Source organism: Pseudopipra pipra, chromosome 2, assembly GCF_036250125.1.
Source record: "Pseudopipra pipra isolate bDixPip1 chromosome 2, bDixPip1.hap1, whole genome shotgun sequence".
Taxonomy (NCBI): domain Eukaryota; kingdom Metazoa; phylum Chordata; class Aves; order Passeriformes; family Pipridae; genus Pseudopipra; species Pseudopipra pipra.
In genome coordinates, this window is record NC_087550.1 from 40,758,767 (window position 1) to 40,780,370 (window position 21,604).

At 36.1% G+C, this 21,604-nt stretch overlaps 1 protein-coding gene across 1 annotated transcript in view; it reads left to right on the forward strand.

Annotated features, from left to right (window-relative positions):
• The window catches only part of ARHGAP42 (Rho GTPase activating protein 42), a 149,756-nt gene that overhangs the window by 34,472 nt on the left and 93,680 nt on the right, over nucleotides 1-21,604 (forward strand). The window contains exons 2-3 of the mRNA XM_064645138.1: nucleotides 654-749; nucleotides 18,665-18,726. Coding sequence (XP_064501208.1) covers nucleotides 654-749; nucleotides 18,665-18,726 — 158 coding nt within the window. The remainder of the gene's footprint in view (nucleotides 1-653; nucleotides 750-18,664; nucleotides 18,727-21,604) is intronic.

Genomic DNA, 21,604 nt, shown 5'->3' on the forward strand with positions numbered 1-21,604 from the left:
ACAGAACAGATTTATGTGGTTACATTGATATTCTTTATTTAGGTTTGTTGTGTATAATTATAGTGAAATTTTATGCTATAAAGTTTGGATTGCTTTGTGTAATTCAGCAAAAATAGTGCTCATAATCCATGGACAGCCTAGTTGGTTGTCAAGTACTTGTGGTTTATTTTTTCTCTTCAATTTCATTTTACAAAGCTTTTACACTAAACATTGTACGGTGTTGTGTGTCAGAATAATTAGAATGTAATTATTCTGATAATGTTAATGAAAAAACTGTCATAAGCTTTATTTTAATCTGCAAACTAATTTTGCAGTATTTTAAACAGTGTTCTACTTACATATGCAATTTATCACTACATATTGATTTCTTATACCAATTTTTTATTTTTCAAGAAGTACTGTTATTCTTCAGTTGCCAACATAATACGTGTTTAAATGCTTGAAATCTGGCATCAGCATGTTTCACAGGTGTCTGGGATATGTCAGGTACTTTGATTTTGAAGTGGTGATGGTTACTGTTCAAAAAAGATACTAGATTGAAACTTGGTAAACAGAAAACGTACTTAATGAAGAAATGCATGAAACCTTGCTCCAGTGAAATTGTAGTGGTGTAATTCTGATTTTCTGTTTTTCTTTTTTTTCTTGAATTCTAGATTTATCCATAGCAGTGCAAAAATTTTCACAGTCTTTACAAGATTTTCAATTTGAGTGTATTGGAGATGCTGAAACGGATGATGAAATTAATATTGGTAAGTACACTCTGTGCTGTGCTTGCAGTAACATTTTTATACTGCTTTTTTATATATCTAGTATGTTATCAGAAATATAGTGGGGCAGTTCACAGTTGCTTTTCAATGGTGCATGTCACAAAAATAGAAAAATTTCAGTAAGTAGAAATCATGCAATTCTTTAAAAATACATGTCAAAAACAAGGAGTTCATTGTAGTGGAAAATATTCAGCAGCATTTTGTCAGCTGAGTCAACTGTGAATCCTCTAAATTCTGGTGCTATTTTTATGTTTCAGACCGTTTTCAATGGCTTACTAAAAGGTACACAAAATTCCTATGATGTAACATAAGTCTGCAAAAAAACCACCTAAGTGCCTAGTAAGACACAGGAAGTATTTAAGGGTCCAAAAGAGGAATATGTTCTTTACAACTTGTGCATTCCTAAGTATATAGTTGTCTGAACTTTTGCCAGTAAAATTTACTAGCTGCTTAATGTTCTGCCTCTGTGCACACCCAAAAATTCTGCACTTGCAGAACTGAAGAGCATAACTTATTTTCAGCATAAGCCTCTTTAATGTCATCAAAATATTCTTCCCTCAACAGTCTAATCCTAGAAACGTTTCCAGGATTCAGAAATACCATCAGTCTTTACTGCAAAGCATTGCTGTGGTTGTAGTGATGCTTTTGGGCAGTAGCACAGCAGCTGGAGTGCTCTAAGTCCCATTGGTAAAAAATTTGGATTATAATCCATCTTCAGAATGGCTAAACTCAGTGTCATGAGTCTTACATACCACATGGCCCCCATGTGTCTGCCAAAACATCTGAGAGGAAGTAACATGGTTCTTAAAGAGTAGTGGCTTCTAAAAATAACTTATTTGGCAGTACAAGAGGGAACGTAGAGCTTGTTAGCAATTTTTAAAAAAGTTCTATGTAATGCAGAGAGGAAACTCGGATTTAGCCTTTTTCAGGTTGTATTGGGTCTGGCTGAGCTGGAGTTCATTTCCCCATATAGCCCTCGCAGTGCTGTGCTTTGCATTGGTAGCTAGAAGGGTGTTGATAACACACCAGCGTTTTGGCTACTGCTGAGCACAGCATCAGTGCTGTAACATTCCTTCCTTAGTTGAGGGCAAGGTCCTGGGAGGGGACACAAGTAGGCCAGCTGACCCAAACTAACCAAAGGGATATTCCATACCATATGACATCAGCTCAGATACAAAAGCTAAGGCAAGGAGCAGGAAGGCAGGCATTCACTGTCTCCAATGGCTACCTGCTGAGGAACCGTCACGTGTGCTGAAACCCTGCTTCTCGGGAGTGGCTGACCATTGCTGCTGATGGGAAGTAGAGAATAAACCTTGTTATCTTTCACTTTGCTTTTGCATGCACAAGCTTTCCCCTAGCTTCAGCTTTAATAAACTGCCTTATCCATACCCACAAGTTGTTTTCCATCTTACTCTCTCCCCTGACGGGCTGAGAAGGGGAGCGGTAGAGTGGCTGGGTGGCCACCTGATGTCTAGCTAAGGTCAACCCACCACACCGAGTATATCTCTTCTTATAATCTAATTTCAAGTCTCCTTTCTCATCAGTTTTTCCTTTTCCTAACTTGGACACAAAGTCTGGTTATTTTCACCTGCAAGGTTTGTCTCATCCTCACCCTACGACATTGCCATAGTCAGAAACCTGTCATCAAAGATGACTAGTATTTGGTCACTGTCTCACTGTTGCCCACTAGCTTTTGGCAAGGCAGAGGGAGGGGAGGTTTAATTTTACTGACATGTAAAACTAGGGTGGTGAAATCACTGAACTGCTGCTACTCAGGTATAAAACTGCATACATTCTTGAAGAGTATCAAGCTTGGAAAGAGGCAAAGAAATGGTGTATGTACTCTTTGGCATTCTACGTATTATTTCTTGTCTGTTAAAGTTATGTTGTACCTATTTTTAAACTAAATCTGCAGTATCTCAGTTATATGTCATAGATTTAGTCAATAACTTGTTTAAGGAAATAGAGTTTTACATTTAAAATGAGGTGACTGAGGACAACGACAACGTTCATTTTACTTGTAACCTGAATGTAGCAAAGAAAAGATATTTTATTGTTTGGACATTAAACAGACATTTAAAACTATTTAGGAAAAAAACAGAGTTCATGAAGTTTGACAGCTGATTTATTTCACTTAAAGCTTCAAAGAAGGGATTTCTAGCTTCTAAAGCACCACTGTCCTGATGGATTGTCATGTACATCAAAGAAGTTTGTAAGAGTAAAAGGTAAACTGACAGAAATCAAATTCAAGTCTAACAGAGCTTGAATGATACTGTGTGCTTTTATAGGGTAAGACTCAATTTTTGATCTCCCTAGAGCAGTAACCTAGAATTTATCCATATCTTTAACATGCCCCACCAAGCTAGATGTTTGCTTATCATCAAAGACAGCTTTGTATAGGTGAATCCTTCTCTGTACCTCCTTCTGCCTTCACCTCCTTTTTTTAAGAATGTCTAAAACTGAGCAGGCCACTGTGAAGTTCTACTTCAGTGTGCAGTGATACTCTGACTCGATAAGTTTTGTAATAAAACACCATATATGTAGGGGCTTAATATAGGGACTACATTTGTATTTCAAGCTTGGCATTGAAAATACACCCTTATCCACTTTACCATTGGAAATTCACCCACTGAATAAGACTTTTGTCAAGATGTGATTATTTAAAGAAAAGTTTCATCTTTTTTCAGAATTAAATATGAGTGATTTAAGTGGTTTTTTTCCTTTTTTTTTTTCTTACCAGTAATAAATATTTGAAACTGAGTCGATAGCTCCATTAACTTGTTTTGAGGCAATACTAGAGTTGGAGGTCTCTGTTTAGTAACTGAACACAACATAAGTTTTTTACTTTTTTTTCCCCAACCTGAGATCTAATAACAGCAGTTTTATTTGCATTTCCTGTAACTTGTGCCTTTTTAGTTGGTCTCTTAATACAACTCATCTATTCCAATAAGCCCTTTACACTGAATACGAGAAGTAGTTTTAGTTAAGCTCTATGACACACTCCATGTAAACAAAATTATGGTGGTGTTCTTAATATTTATTTTAATCCATCTGTTATTGAATCCAGTGATCTATTTTTTTGTTTTAATTTCTATATTTTAATTCTAATTTTGATGATTTCTTACTTTTTATTTACAAATGTTTAATTCTTCCATAGAAGTATTCTTCTTTGACAAAAAAATCTGTGTGGCTGTATAATGCATTTTAGGTAGTCTTTCCATGTTGTTGCAAGTTACCCAGATTTATCTACATAGCCACTTTCAGATATACCATGCCCAGTTTAGCATCATTTTATGCATGAGTTGGAAGCAATTCCTCTGACTTTCTTGGGTAAGCAGGCTGGCTTGTTCTTGATTTTTTTTTATTTTTTCTTTTTTTTTTTTTAACTGTGAACATCAAAGGATTTATGCTATAAAAAGCTTTTTCAGTTTTTTGCCAGCACATTTGGTTTGAGAAACAGTGCTCGCCAGCTTTACTAGCTTTTCTCATTAAAAAGTAAACCAGCTAGCAACAATTGCTAGTGTTGTTTCTTTCTCTCTCTGTTTTGAAATGCATGTGGAAGCATGTGATCTGCAGAAATGCATAGGCCATACTGTTTGATAGCAGATCATGGTTATTAGCTCCAGTTGCATGTGATTTAGCCAAACTATAATTGTCTTTTGTGCACTTGAAAAGTTTTGCAGAAGTAGCAGCTTCAAAGCAAAAATAACATGACGAATGACAGCGAATGATTAATACTAAAAAGGCATAGTAATGAAGATTGGATATAACTTACCCTTACTCTGAGAAGAGGGTGTTGCTTCCCTCATCTAACAATTGTGCTTTCCTCAGACTGAAATACCAAGACTTGATAACACTTTGCCATTTGCTCTTTTTAGATACATCACCCTGTGCTCTCTTTGCAAATAATATGTTGCACAAAACTTCAGATTGACAGTAAATGTAAAGGAGATCAGTCATTTCTCATGCCCAGTGAGAGTTCTGTGTAAAATAGATGCATGATTTTTTCATGTTTCAAACCTTATAGGTAACTTGGAATGTTACACAGATGAGACGGGTGCAAAAACTATGTTTTTATTGATCATGTATTTTTCATTTTCTTCAGTATACACTGTGCAGGAATAAATTTTGCAAGGAGAAGGTTTGCCCAGCTCCTCTTAGTATTATCCAACTTGTGTCACCTGGATCGTTCCCCAGGAAACTCCCTGTTTTGATCCTCTTTCATTCTGTTTGTGTTATCTGGATTGTGGCTGCTAGAGATGAAAACAATAAATATTATTAACTCAGTGGGATTCTGGCTTGTGCCTTTAACAAGTTTGTTTCTATTTTGTATTATAGCTAATTATATATCAGTGAGATCTAATATTAACATTATAAGACCATGCTCAGAATCAAAAGCAGACAAGGCAAACACATACATTCTGATATTCTGGCATTTTATCTTAGTATCTGGTTTTTATTAGCATGTGCTGTTTAGAAAAAAGGACTAAAAGGCATGTGTAATTCACTCTGTCACTGCTGGTTTTGAATTTTTTTTTTTCCTGAAGAGAATATATTATGACAGATGTTTCAGGTAGCATCAGATGCTTAATTTAAGAATGTAATAGTATTATGACGATCTATGAAATCATTGTTAATTGAGCCACAAAGGATAGGTCAAAAGTTCTAAAACATGTTATCTTTTCTTGTGGAAACTGAATTCTTCTCTTGCTGCTAGCAACTGTGGCTCATGTGATCTTTGCTGACTCACACCTCAGGTTGTTCATGGGATTGTTAAATTGCTAGCAGCTAACCATCTACAGAACTGCTAGCTCATACTCAGCAATTATGTTGTGTACAGCAGTTAGTTCAAATCAACTAAAATGTACTGGAGAGAACTCAAAACCAAACAAATGCAAAATGTAAATAGTAGTTGTTTGTTAGAATCCAATGCTGTGTTTTTAAGGCTCTCTTGTTTGAGTTGAGCAATGATGCCAGAAGCTCAGTCTTCTTGTTTTCCTGTAGTGAGCATCCACATGCACAATGCTTTTCAGTCAGCATTTACTTTGCCTTCTTGGAGAGCCTGTTAGAGGACAAGCATCCTGTAATTCAAAGTAGCAAAGAGATCTGTCCTGCTGTCCTGGGAAATATGTGTATAAAACTACACAAAAAAAGAGAAAAAAAATTCAGTTTCCCCCATCTTTTGTAACAATGTGAAAATTTAATTGCCCAAATTCTGTTTTTAATGGTACAAGCTTGTACATACAATGCTCTATTTAAATAAATTTAAAACAACAAAAAAATTCTGTTGGAGCTTTAGACCTGCCTACAATGTTTGGAGAGAAATCTTGACAATCAATCTGGACATTGCAGTCTCCAAGTTAAGACACTGTCTTTTGGAGGTTAATCAGGAATCTGAGAAGGTAGTGGTCAGGCTACTCATGATTTCAAGCTATTAGCTTTTGTGGCATGTAATGGCTTCTTGAATTTGCCTGGCTCTTTCTGATTTTTTTATTAATTACCATTGAGCCACCTACAGTCTGAATCACTTGGATTTCTTGCAGGTTATCTCCTTAATCACTTGAAGTTAGCTTTGATGTTCAATAAAGTTCTTCTTGGGGTTGATATTCTACCTCCTTTGTACTGAATTCCCATTTGTAAATGGGTTTCTGAATGGAATTACCAAATACCAAATGAGTCTAAAATTAATTCCAGCATGTCAGGTCTGTACTGCCTTATCCAATCAAAGAAAGAAGAGGATCTTGCCACCACCTTGAGGTTAGAGTTCCAGGGGTGGATTTTTTTAGCACAGGCATCATCCAAATAACATTTCTAGTGCTTGAGCTTGTTGACCTTGTGGAACATATTAGAGACAAGTGTTTTTACAAAAGGTGTTTTTATTTTAGATGGGTGGGGAAGGGTTGAGTCCTGAATTAGACTAGAAAGCTATTTACAATGGAGAGTGAATCTGCATAGAAAGATTGGATGCTGTTTTTCCACAGTAATTACCTTCTTCGATTTGCCAGCTCTTTTTCCTCCAGCTGGAAGAATGAATTCTGAGATTAACTTTTTAGGTGACTTTCAAAGCAACTTTGCATAAGCTATTTGTCAGATCACAGGACAGGCTTCTTTGGTACTGCTATTGGACTATTTTTATCTACAAAAGTTAAACAGTAACAAATTAAGGGAGGATCTCAGCACAAACAGGGTGTGAAATGCCTAAAGGGTTTGTTTAAAATCTGTTGTTCGTGTTCCTACCTTTTTTTTTTTTTATCCCTGTTGCATATTTGACAATTTAAACAAATGTCACCTGTTTCCGGAACACTATTGTTTCTTGAATCTAAGAAATGAGTGATTTTATGCTAGTGCTGGGATCCCATCAAGGCTTCAAAACAACATCTGCATCAGAAAGTGAAGGCTGTCATTCTGTTGGTCCAGCCCAAAGCTCTTGTCCTTGCTTTGGAAGGTCAAATGAGATTGACAAAGCAGGAAATAAAATAATGTTGCAATAGGCCTTCATCTGTTCAGGAGGAAAAGGTAAAATAAGATCAACAACACAGTCCTTGTTTTTTTCTTCCTCTCTGATACCTATCAGAAGGTTGTTAGAATTTGCATGCTCCATTTCCTGTTTACCATAAAATGAATATTCAAATGAAAAAAAATTAGATTGATGTGGTTGATGCAGTTACTGCACTCCTGTCTGTCCTACCCTTCTTCTGTGTCAAGAGCAGCTGAATGTGAAGTAGGAGCTCCCCCGAATCACTGCAGTTTGCATACTGGTGTGCTAAGGCAGTCTAAAATTCATGTTAGTTCATTTTATTGTGTTGGACTGCAAACTGTGATGTCTCTGATGCCACTTGCCTTGGAGCACATGCTGTTCACAGAAAGAGATTGAGGCAGGCAATGGACAGCAATAACTTTGGTTGTCTGGTGCATTCTGCTAAGGAGTTAAAATGAGGAAACATTTGAACAGCTGACTAGATGGATGGACAAATCCATACCACTCACAGATCAAGATGAAGTAGCTTTTGTGTCCTTCATTAATACTTTGATCTTCTGGATTCTTATAGGTGTATTCTACTTTATTGCCCTTATAATCCATGCCTTGAATATACCTCTTTTTCACTCCTTTATCACTTAGCTCCATTATTTCTAGAGTTGGTCATTCCAGTATGAATGCCTGTGAGGAGACAATCTGAGGACTAGAGAATTGCTTTACAGATTTGTTTTGAAAATAACTGATATGTACTGTTGCTGTCTATAATACATAACACTTTAGAGCTGTCAAGTTACCAAGTTACCTCTTGAGCAATAGGAACTCATTTTCAAAAACTGGTAGTGGTTTGGTCAACTCACCTTTGAGATATTTGTCTTTAGGTTTGAGCAAGTAAGGTGAAGGATTAGAGTTTTAAGCACAGGAAGTTCTTGATCCCTTTATAGGCCTAAATTCAACAAAGTAATTATGGCAAACCTAACATCCGTTGAAGTATTTGGTAATATTTTTCCTAATTAAACTGTTTTACCATTCAAGCAATAAATGCACCAAATTTTACAAATCGGAAAAACAGTGTTAATGATTCTCAGATGCATTCTGAATATATTGCTTTTCCTTTTACTTCCCCTTTTTCAGCACCCGCAAAGAGCCACACACAGATAAGGTTTGTACAGCTGGAAAGATTGAAATATCAGGGTTTTTTCCTTAATTTGAAGTATGGATGTGCCTCTGAAGAATTGGGGATTGGCAAGCCTGAAATGTAGTCATAATTACTTCTAACTCCTTTGTTGATGAAATGCTATGATTGAATATTACTTTTGCAGCTTAACAATGTATGTTACCCAGTGGTTGTTTCCCACATTGTCTTGTTATTTAATCATTGAAAAAACTTGAGCTTGAAGTAGCAATTCTTCTCTTAGAATGAAAGATTTGCATTCATAGTCAATTTATATCAGAGTTCTTCTTAAGGGGGTGGAGGGGAGAGCAGGAGAGGATTGAAATCTGATTTAACCAGAACCTACCTTTGAAATGACCTATTTCTGAATATACCATGGTTTTTTGGAGGTGTTCTTAGTCTAACAGTAGGATATCAGTCAACTCTGGAGAAGCTGAACCTGTTCAAGTCAAAGGTTAATGGTTAATTCAGTTGAGGTAAAGATTAATTGGATTAAGTGAACTTCTATGGTATAGCAAGTTACGTTGTTATTTTTTAATAGGGGCCTATTCAAGCTGCTGTTGTTTCAAAGTAGGTTTCCAGAAGCACTTTAAGATCACTTCTTACCTGTTGGACAAAACATAATGTACTGAATATTGTTCCCTACACCTTGCTGAGTTCTGCAGCTGTGGAGCTCAGCCCCAGGGCTTCTGTGCATGTGGCTCCATCAGGTGGAAATAGAGGCTGATTTCTCTTTTGCAGATACAATAATGTAAAACTCCATTTTTTAGTGGCGTAGAGATACACTTATCTAAAACCATTATCTCTTTATTATATGACAGCATGGCAAAAATAGAATATTTCTTGTGACTAGTCCCGAAAGCCTCCACCCCTTCTCAGAAGAGTAGAAGGAAGAGGAGAGACAAAAAAAGTGTTACTAAGTTGTGAGAGCAAGTGATGTCCTGGGAGATCCTTCAGTCCCATGTTCCTAAGGAAATTGAAGAAATTACTTAGATGATTTAAAATGTTTCTCCTGTCATTTCAAGGATGCCATTTTTTGGGAGAGGTGCTATAGCAATAGAGTATAGAGTGCACTTTTTCTAGCACATCCCTGCTACAGAATCCATGCTACAGAAGATAAATAAATTTCCAAATAGAATTATATCTTTTCAAAATATGTATTTCTTTTATAAATACAGTAGGACACTAATACAGGGTAGATACATTGCAGCTGTATTTTTAACAAACTGTTAAAAGTGTAGTGGTGGTAGTTGAATAATTGTTGGGTGTGGGTTTGTTTGGGTTTTATTCTTACTGTTGTTCCCACATGCTGTGGGATAGACAGCCATTAAAAGCTTTAAAAATCTTCCAGCACTCTATGAAATGTTTTGCCCTTGCTTGATCCATTTAGAATTTTTCTACTTGTATTTGTTTTGTGAGGTTCTGCATGGCAATTTGCTGATATTATGTCAAGTAATTCGATGTATTTAAATTATGTAACATTGCATGTCTTCAGGTTATCTCTCCAAGTATTGTGTTTTGACAAGTACTGACAGTGAATTTCGGTATTCAGGATAACCTGACATTCTTGCAAATCTTCTTAGTTTGTAGATAAATGTGTAGCTTTTTGTGTAGACTACTGTTGAAAAGGAGTGGAGTGGAAAGTGTAAATGTCTTGGCTCAAAGCATTGTTTTAACTTTTGTACAGGACTTGTATTTGTATGTTTAAATATTTGTGACATGATAGCTACTTTTTATAGCAAAGAATTCTCAAATATCATACTGTTTGTAACTCGATTTAGATAGTTACCCTGACGAAGGTTTGTTTCAATAAAATTCTCTAATGGTAAAAGGATTTTTACTTCTAATAGCGGCCCTACATTTTATGCTTTACACATGTTTAGGAAAAAAACTTCATAAAATACCTTGATATATTTGCTCTTAAAGTTTTGCAAAATGAAAATACTTTTGGTTTGAAATTCCAGTTGCCTCATATGGTATGTACTTGTTATACTGTCCTTGCAAACACATCTTACAAAGCTTTGGGCTTGATTAAGCTCAGATCTTGATTTGCTGCCTTTTATGGTTTTCATGCTGGCCTGCACTGTGAGGCACACGTGTATTGTGCTCAGACAGGAGGTGCCGTCGTTACTGTGGAATTGCTGGCCTCTTCTGCTGGTTTGTGTTGCCTTTGCAGTGTGACAAAACCCAAATGCTTGTGCCTGGTATATGGCTAGCAAATGAAGGGCTTAAAGATGTCTGTTCATGGGGAACACTGCCTGAAAACAGACAGGGATCAAATGCCATAAAACAGGGGAGGTCGAGCAGGGAGACTGTTACTGAATCTGTGATAGTTTCACTGTTGGTTTTGTCTTCATGGGGAATTTTGAGCACTTACAACCGTCTCTCTGTCCTAATACTGCAGAGAGCCAATACACTCCAAATTATGATGTGGAGGACGAAATACCACTTAATTTACTCTGAGTTTACAATGCTTTAACTCAAATGAAGTAGAGAGAAAACTTGGTGTTTGTTTACTTTTATTTACATGTATTTCAGTGGCTGTGCTCTGATAAAATTCTCTGCTTGCCAGTATGTAGTCGAAGATGTGATCATATTTGGAAAACAATACAAAGTCCTTGAAGCATAAATTTGGGCATAAAAGTCTTAAATTTGTCATTTTTCTTGCTTGTTCATTCGTATAATTTCTTTACAGGAGCTTTAAACCAGGCATTTTTCATCTCTGTCTCTCTGCCGTTATACTTTTCCTGATGTATAATGGATTTGTTTGGCAAATTTGGATTTACTTTTGTAAGGTAGCACACATTTTCAATAACTGAAAAAAATAGGCAAAATACCTTTTCTTACAGTTCAAGGAGGAAATTGCCACAGGAAACAAAATGACTGCTGGAAGTTGTACTCCCTGGGAGGATCTAACTCTTACAGCAATAGTTACTATTTATTTTTCTTATGGGCTTGTCTGTGTTAAGTCAGGATAAACCATCCTTGAAATTGGATCGATTTTTTTTTTTTTTTAATTTTTAGTTCATCAGAGGTGAAAGTTTAATATCTGGATTAGGTAGAAATTGCTTCAAAATCTGAAAGATCATGGTGCTAATTGATAAAAAAAAACACTGGATTAAGCCCTTGCAGAGTTTACTTACCAGATAAATTATGGAGCAAATAATAAGAATGTTTATTTATTCAGTCCGAAATTGCTTCATTTTGTTTGCTCTAAGAATGTCTTGATTCTATCACAAGAGCAATATAGACCAGACAGAGTTGTCTCTACCTTTGTGTACCTTTCCATGATGGAAGTCTTCAAGGAAATTTATGGTTATTTGGGCTGTGAATTTAAACCACTGTCTGCTGGCAGAAATTGTTGTCACTTTGAGAATGTATTTCTGCCTTGGGGTACATCCATGTAATTTTAAAACCTCTACACTTGAATCTTTGTTTCAGCCTGTGTCTTTTAGTACCAGAAGTACATTTCATTTATAGGAAGGTACAAATAGTTGTTTTTTTTTACTGTTCTTGTGGAGGTTGTGGTAAATGTAAACACAGACAACAGGAATGCATGAGGTCCTTATTACAGATCCATAAAACCTGATACCCAGATTAGGGAAGTAAGAGAAACCAAATGGGGAGGATAAGGCAGCACATCTAATATTAATTTTCCAAATTTAAATGAGATTGAAACTCCATGAAGAAATGAACCATTATCTTGCTGTTCTCACTACTTTTTCCATAATGGAATCTTCTAACATAATTTATCTTTTGACACTGATACTCAGCTTAAAGGTAAAACCTATCTGTCATGCTGTGAGCTTAGAAACTGGAATTTACATAAATACCTAAGCGATATTACCTTAAACCTTAACAAAAGAAAGCAGTTAATCTGTTTCCTCTAATATCTTGGGAATGAAACTCAGAAGAGGACAAAATAGGTAAGAAGATTTTAATGGTTTTAATAGGTAAGATTTTAATAGGTAAGAAGAACAAGGGTTTAAAATCCTGCACTCCTCTCCTATTTTTTCTTCTCTTCTGCTTTCTCAGTAAATATTACTTATGGCACTGAGCTCAGTTTCCCAAGCTGAAGTTTCTCCAAAAATGTTGCCACTTGGAAAGTGAGGGTAGAAGTAGCAGAAGAAATAGCAGCAGCTAAAGAAAAATTAAAACCTGAGCAATAATTGGGAAGATTTATCAGACATACATTTACTTATCCAAATACAGCTTTTCTGAAAAAGTGGTTTAGAAATAAAAACAACAGCTGTTTTTTGTAGGACTGTGTCGCAGTTGCCTTACACTACTGTTTTTTCAATCATCCTACAGCAATACTCGAGCCCAGTCAACACTAGTTATAAAATACTTTGACACCAATACTCAGCTTAAAGTACATTTGACATGTTTTGTACAATTTGCACAAATTATTCTTTGTTTCAGTTTGTAGACTAAAGTGTTGATCCTTCAGTTTGTTCCCATTGGGCTAAACGTTAATTCCATTTAAAGTTGTAGATAATTGTACACATTTAATGTTTTATGGGCTGAATGCGGTAGGAAAAAAAGGAAGAAAAGAATCATTAACAATTCTTCCAGGTTGTGACAGTGGTAAGGGAAACCTCTGTTGTATAAGATAAGGCTCTATTTAAATTCATAGACCATGCATTGAAAGACAAAGAGAATGGCAGGCTTTGGGAGTCTTCTTTTGAGACAGTCTTCCTTTGCATTTACATTTTGGCATTTGAAAACTTGCAATCTGATACTTTGAGATATCCAGTTTAGTTACCTTCCAATAGACACTACAGATCCTATGTGGCTTTTATGACATTCACAATTCTACTCAGGTAGAAAGTACCAAGAAAACAGATTATTGTCTGTTCATACCTGTTGTGGCCTGTCCATGTTAATCTCAAATTTTTGATTTTTCTGTCTGATTAGGAAACCATCTGTTGCTACTCTTGTCCTACCTACTGTCCCTCCCCACCACCACCACCTCCTCTACTTTTTCAGTATGGCTTAAAGGCACAGAAAGAAGAATGGAAATTTTATTTGATGTTGTAATTTTTTGAAAAACTACTCGAAATAGCATTTGTGGCTGCAAATAATGCTAATCATTAAAAGCTCTGGAAATATAACTGTGAATTAAATTAACTATTTAATGATATGTTTACTTTAGTTTCGGAATTGGAAAGGATAGTCTCTTCTCCCAGCCTTCATGGATCTTACATTTATTTTGCTTTCTCACTGAAGTCTAGTAAACGAGTGTTAAACCTTAGAAAATTTCCTTATGGGCCATTGGTCCATCTTGAATTCTGATTCACTAATGTGTTACTAACTGGGAAAAACTCCCTTAAAGACTTTAGTTGAAGTTCGTGCTCAAGCATGAATTCAGAGCCTGCTATACCACAACTCTGCTAGATATGACCACTTCTGGAGGATGTACTTGACTGACCTTCCTGCCAAAGTGTACTGGGACCAATGTGCAGCCCACTCCTGGCGTTTTCTCAGTCACATCAGAAAGATACAAGGATGACAGTCTTACACATTTTTGTCTTTCATACAGCATGGTGTCATAAGAACAAATGACATATTTCTGTCATCAGAAGATGGTGGTGGTATCTGCTCATATTGCTATAAAATGTTGTTTTGTGTAGAGTATTTAAAAAATGCCTATGCATTGTTTAAGGCTGCATGTATAAATAAAAATTAAGCCAACAGTCCATTGCACAGAAAAGAACATTAAATTTTATTGTCTTCCACAGTAACTTTCCAGTCTATTTTAGGTTGAACATTACCTTCCAAACTTGGTTTTATGTCTTTGAGTGCAGTATTGGTCATGTTTAAACTACTGTATGTGTCATACACTTTGTTTTCCTTTTCTCATTAAATGTACATGATATCATACCTATTGTGTGTAACATTTAGTAGTACAGTATAACACTGTACACTTTAATATTAAGTTAATAATTGATAGAGTAGCTTCAATAATGTCTGTAGACATGCTGTTTTAAGGTGATACATTCTCTACACAAGCATATAGCAAAAATTTCATAAGGTTTGTTACATACATGTTTTTTTCCTAGGGACCACTGGGTTGATTTTAGTGCAGTAAACCAGATTACTAGAGTATAAATGAGTTGTATTTTTAATAATGCATTCCATAAATTCAGATAAATGCATTTTTATCCTTTTCACTTCTCCCTCATTCACTTAATCATACATCAAATTTCAGTTCGCTTTTGATTATGTTAGTGTAGTTGTTTGTGGAGCTGTACTATGTGTTTGAAATTCTAGGGATTTTGGAAAAAAAAAGGCATTGTTGATGTACACTGTTAAAGTTTAAGCTGTTGGTACTGTTAGTTTGCTTCCTTATGAAGCAAACTAGTTTAAAGACTTTTCATTTAAAAATATAGAGAGTGGGTCTTTGTTTTTTGTAAATAAAGTAATAGGAGCCGTTTCTCCTGATCAAGGGAAATTTTGCAGCACATTATTGGTGGGTTGGGAATACTCCAAAGAGAACAGCTGGCAACCTGTTGCGATTATGATGGATGAGACCACAAATGTACAGCCAGATACGTATACACAATGGTTTTTACCTGTTGTGTGTTGCTTTTCACAGGCATCATTTCTATCATGATGCCAAATGTATCTTACAAGTCCTTTTGTAGTAGCCCTTAAATAAAAAGCAGACTGTAAAACTGTTGAGATTTTGTAAGCTAATATCACCTAATAACTTAGAATAAAGTGTTGAGTCAGCACTTTGTTTTTCTTAAAATGGCCCACCAATAACAACAATTCTTTCTGAAAATAATTAAAAATATCTTCATATTTAATAAAAGATTACGTATTGTACTTTATATTATTGATGTGTTTCAGAAATTTATTTCTTTTCACATTCCCAGGACATTTTCTCTTGTAAAATACTTGACTCTTCCTCCCCCATACCCTTTTGTATTTACAAAGTTCACTTTAATTCTTCTATGTCTATTCTGATAAAAAGAGGGGGAGAAAAAATTATTGTGGCCTTAGTAAGAAAAGATTGTGAGGCTGGTATGTAATGCCCAGGCGTCTTGACAATGAACTGCATCTGACACAAATCGGTCTAATTTCTAAATCTTTGTGTTTAATCTTTTTGCATAAGAACACCTCGGATTATTATTGTTGTAGTATTTGTTTGTTTTCTGTTGAGAGCTGGGAATCCAGAGTTAGATGTGTGTGTACTCTGTGCCTAGGGTCTGTGCTGAAATCCTGGCAGGGGGCCCAGTTGTGGAGAGGAAGGACACGCCTGCCCAGCTTGCCCGGGTCCCCGGTGCCCAGTGGGTGAGCTGCCCAGGAGGCCTGAGACGCCTTGGTGAGCTCTGCCCTCAGCATCCCTCCCTCTGCCCACACCCAAAATGAGGTCCAGCAGAGTTGTCACTTGTTTGCAACCGGAGGGGTCTGTGGGAAAAGAGAGGAGAAAGAAAGGAAAAATATATGCTGGGAAAACTGGAACAAGGACTGTCTTTCCTTCCCTTTCCCCCTCCTGCTGTGGCTTCTAGCACAGCTGAACTTCTCTAGGGACAGACAGTGCCTTTTAATGAGGCCACCCTGAGTGAGGGTTGTATGGGAAGAAGGATGTATAACTTCTGAATAGTACTGCAGTACTCAGGGGTATTGTAGGAGAGCTGGGGCAGGTAAAGTCTTTTTCCATGTATGTGGTGGTGTTGCAAGGACACAAGAACTGGTGGGGTCACCCTGGGTGTGCATCCTTCACTGTGGTGTGAATTACATGATGCATCTATTCTCCCTGCACATCTTCTGAGCTGGGGAAAGACATTCCATGGCTTCCTGGGTGTTGGGCAGTGAGCAGCGGAGGTGTAGTCAGTATTGATGTGAAGATGTCTCTTCAACGAAGGTCTTTAAGATCAGGGAGATGGATTGCCGAAGTGCTTCTGAAGAGTGTAGGTTCTGTGTTCTTAGTGAAACTTTGACCTTTATGATTCCCCCAAAGGTGAGTCAATGGGAAAGAGGAGACGGAGACAGCTTCTCAGTCTTTAGCTGAGGCACTGTATAGGTGACGTACACCTATATATTGGTGTATACATCTTTATATTAGTATTAAATATTGAGGAAAATCTTGATTTGCAGACTTACAGAACATATTGTATATGCTTTTTTTCTCTGACTGACCTGGATTTATTTGAATACTAAACAAAAGTTTCAGTTTTGAAACTAAAAACCCCTCTGGTTCTGCCTTGAAATTAGGAATATAAATCAAAAGCCTCTCTTACTGGTTGAGTTTTTTTCTCCCCACTTCCTCGTAGTTTAACCATGTCTGTATGGCTCTTTGTTTATTTAGTTTTTAGAGTGTTGTATTGGATGCTCAATATTCTTGAATGTAATGCTCAACAGATTCCATGTCAGGTAACATAACCAGTTACCTAATCAGTAACCGGTAACATAATCAGTACCAGTAACCAGTAACATAATCAGCTTATTTCTTTACATGTTTTTTGTTTGTTGTTTTTTTGGGTTTTTTGATGAACAGTATAAACTGACTCTAAGAGATTGAGTTAATTCAGTGGATATCAAACTAAGTTCTTAATATTGACATAACTGGAAAAATCTTCTGGGATTTGTGTTCTCAGGGGAAAATATTAAAGGAAAAGACTCAAGACCCAACTAGATGCACATTTAACTTACCAGGTGTATTTGGACTAAACAAAGAGCTCATAAGAGGGGGGAAAAAGAATTTGTCAGCAAAAAATGACTTAGAGGTCAAGATATGCAAGTATAACATTATAGGTGCAAAAAATAGACTATGTAAGTTCTTGCAGAAGAAATTGGAACAAACAGCAAAGTGTTCTTCAACTGTAAAAGTTAAAAGAGAGCAAAGAAAATCCAAGTGTGACCTCTGCAAGGTCCAGATGGTTTAAAGGATAAAAATTATTTAGGAATGGTCCAAAAACTAAGTAGCAATTTGTGCACTCAGACAAGGCAGTTAAGGCAAGACAGATACTGGTTCCCTCTTAAAGGATCTGTTGTGTTCCAATACTTTCTAGAAAATGCACTTATTTCCTTAAATCTTCCAGGGAAGTTGAGAGGGGATAAAGCCATGTTAATGGAGACTGACATATTTTGTAAAAACACTTAGGAAAATGGAAGAATAGCGAAGAAGATGAGTTTGGTTAGCTTAACCTCAACACTGTGTGTTGGTTAACGGTGAAGGCTTTTTCCAAGCCTGTTCTTTTGAGAAATTCCATGAGTTTTGTTTCCAGGGGTTTTTTTCCTCATTCAAAAATTATTCAGATTGCCTCAAGTTTATTGTGAGGAACTAGGATTTATGAATCTGTATTCTGAGATCAGAGATTTAAACTATGAAATCTAGCATCCTGTCATTAGTAGCAATTACTGCTGGTTGTATCAGGAGAAAGTAAAAAGAGATACTTAGCTCTCTTTACATGATTCTTCTCTGACATTTTTGTCTGTGGAAATACTGACATTTTTGTCTGTGGTGCTGAATTCTGAATAACCCATATACCCTTCAGAAAGCAATATAAATGGAAAGAGAGACTTTTCTAGAGAGATTTACATACGTGAGAATAAAGCCTTAAGAGCTTTCAGAGTCTTTTCCTCTTTCTTGCCCTCTTTTATGGGTTAATTCTTCCCTTATGTTTCCATTGACATTTGCTTTGCCCCTTTGACTTCTGTTTGAAAACAGTTTTGAGCAAAGATTTTCTCACCCTTGTAACAGAATTCAAAGCTTATAAATCAATCATCTGTTTGAGTCACCTGAGAGCTTGTCCTTGTAAAATGTAAAGCCAAAGAGCGATTAAATCTAAACAGTTGGCATTTCTTCTAAAATGTTGACTTTCAAATTTTTACCCGAGTATATTTCATTGTTTTTGCAAATATTTTTTGCTGCACCTTAATAGGAAAACCTCAATATTTTTCTTTCTACTTCTAGTGTACTAAAGTAATTTTTGTGGCTGATAATAGAATTCTTTCTTTTGAGACTGGTCTTTGCATGTCTCATGAAAATCAGTTTGCCATATTCCATTTAAAAATTTATTTTTAAAATACATATACCTCTTAAGACTCAGGTTCTTTTTCTTTGCTCTTGGCCTACCTCTTGCTTCAGTTTGTGCCTCATTTAATGGCTACTAATTTTAGTGAAGTACTATATAAGAGCAGTATTTTATCACTATAGCTTCAATCCAGATAACTGACTCACCTGGTCTTAAAATCTAATTTTAAACAGAACGTTCTTTTTCTTTGTTTTCATTTCAGCCCAGTCCTTGAAAGAGTTTGCTCGGCTCCTGATTGCTGTTGAAGAGGAGAGAAGACGACTGGTAAGTTTGCTGGCAGCAATATGTTGCATTGGGCCTCTTTTTGTGTAAAATAGTACACTTTTTTCCTATTCCCCCTTAAGTAATTTTTTTTATTATGTGTGTAATAAGTGTTAAATATTTCATAAGAATTACTTGGAGTTTTACTAAGGCAGAAATGTATTAGCACAGACTGCAGTAATTTTTAATAGAGTATTCAACCAGAGTTTTACATTGTTTTCTCTCAGTTTTCTCCCTCCCCACTCCCTGCTCCAAAATAACCTTTTCATGCTGCTGTACCTTTCCCTTCCCGCAAAGAGCTTATAGTAGAAATGTAGATCGCTATTTATATTTAATGGAATACTCTAAGTGTTGTCCAGTGAATGTATACTAGTGAACCAAGAATATGGTAAGTGAAAAGAAAACAAATTCATCACCCCAGAGAAACTCTTGTAGGATATGTTCTAGATCAGACTTGTCAAATTCATCCATTGATATGGTGTCCTTATCCCCTTTGATAAGATTTACTGTGTGCTTTCATTTATATTTCTATTCAAATGTAGCTTTGTCAAAGAAGTTTTAAGTGTATTCTTTTGTAGGTTTTTTTTAAAAAATTCCATGTAAACGATGAAAGTATTTTTTTTCCTTCCTTGGGAGTCAGTAATGAATAAAAAAGTGAGCTAAGAATTAACCTCAGTAGGAGGATTTTTAAATATTGAGAAAGTTTAACTAGCTCAAACCCATCCAATAACTTTGTCCTGGTTTTCCTTCCTCTTATGGGTACTTCAAGGAATTCAGGAAAGTATGACTCAGATTGGAGCAAATTTATTAATCCGGGAAGAAGTTTACATAAAGTTGTCTTATACCTAGAAGTAAATAAGCATAGAATTTTCTCCCACTATTTCTATTTAGATAAATATTTAGTGGCAAAATCATAACATTTATATGGTATAGTTGGATAGTTAATATCATTTAAACCTATAAAAGTATAAAATGTTTTTGCCTCATATTAAATATTTTTTCTGACTAGATGGAAGAGTGAGGTGACTTCAGTACTTACCACCTTAAAAGATGTTTAGCAGAACATTTATTAATTCCTTAGTTAATGTTTTAAAATTGATAGCTTTCCAGTTTAAGTTAAAGATTGTTGTGAGCTAAATATTAGAAAAAGGAAAAGCAATTATTAGACCAGGGCTTTATTTTTCAAATTGGTTAGTCTTTCATAATATGTATACATAATTTCCTGTTATTTTGTTGGGGTTTTTTTCTCAGTCACTACCTTTTTCACTTTTAGAAGTTTCTGGTCTCTCTGTGATTTATAGTTTGATCTTTCCATGGAATGTTTTACTTTGTAAAAGATGTAGGAGGGCCTTTAGTGTAAAATGGGGAAAACCCCATAAATTTTACTAAGTGAAAAAAACCAGTCAGATAGAATGATATATTTTGTTCTATATCAGTATGACTTCAATGGGAATGCATGGACTGTATAGCCCAGTGTGGTGGATTGATACTGGGTGGATGCCAAGTGCCCACCAAAGCTGTTCTGTCACTCCTCAGCTGGACAGGGGAGAGAAAATACAAGGAAAGGCTCATAGATCAAGCTAAGGACAGGGAGAAATCATTCAGCAGCTACTGTCCCAGGCAAAACAGACTCGACCAGGGGAAATCAGTTTAATTTATTGACAATCAAATCAGAGTAGGATAATGAGAAATAAAAAACAAATCTTAACCTTCCTCCCACCCCACCCTTCTTTCCAGGCTTAACTTTAATCCCAATTCTCTCCCTCCTCTCTGTCAGTAGCACAGGAGGACAGGTAATGGGAGGTGCCAATCCTGGTCCAATGTGGGTCCCTTCCATGGGAGACAGTCCTCCACTACTCCAGTGTGAGTCCTTGCCATGGGGTGCAGTTCTTCACCAACTGCTCCAGCATGGGTCCTTTCCATGGGATTCAGTCCTTCAGGAACAGGCTGCTCCATCATGAATCTCCCACAGGGTCTTCATGTATGGAGAAGCTGCTTTTGGTGGGAAATCATTTGTATCCATCTTTGTGCTCAGTTTGGAATAACCTCATTCTGTTTGTTCTTCAAACTGAATGTTCATGTTGAGAACATTGAGGACACATTTTTTTCATGGTAGTGATATTTGAATAAGAAAATTTCTCTAACTTAAATTTTCTTTGTTTTTAAAAAGTTTGGGTGGAATTTGTTTAATTATTATTGGAATTAAACTGTTAAAATTTAAGTCACCTTTGCCAAAGATGCTTTTTTTTATTCTCCAGTCTCTTACTGCCTATATGCCATCACAGAATCCAGAGGTCCCTGTGAGGATCAGCGTGCCATGCGACATGCTGAACAGATTGCAGTAATAAATTTTCTGCTTGACAAACTTGGGATTTAACTGTGAAATCTTCAAAACACTTTTGCTTATTTCTAAGGAAGTTTGGAGCATTATGCATGCACTTAGATTTCTCTGCTGGAAGCACTTCAAGCCAACCAATTTGCAGATTAGTGATGATTTTAGAAAAAAATTCTCAGCTGATGGGAAAGCTTGAGACAGGGCATGCAAGTCTTTAGGCATTTGATTTCCTTCTGCATAAAAAGAGAAAACTTTGAAAAGTTATAAAAAAAGCCTTGTTCTTTTTGATGTTTTCTTGAAGGCTTGGAGAAAAACAGCTAGGCAATGTTGTGGCTATTTATGGATAAACTTCACCATGCCACTTAAAACTTTCTTTTAATTCTTGAAGTGTGTGACAGTAAAAGACACTGTTGTATCAGTGAATGCAGGATGTATGGGAATATGGAATGACAGATATTAATGTTGCTTACCAGCTAGTGGCCTTGTTTCCTTGCCTTGAATTTTATTAAATTATGAGCGTGCATATAAGCTCATGAATCAGATTTC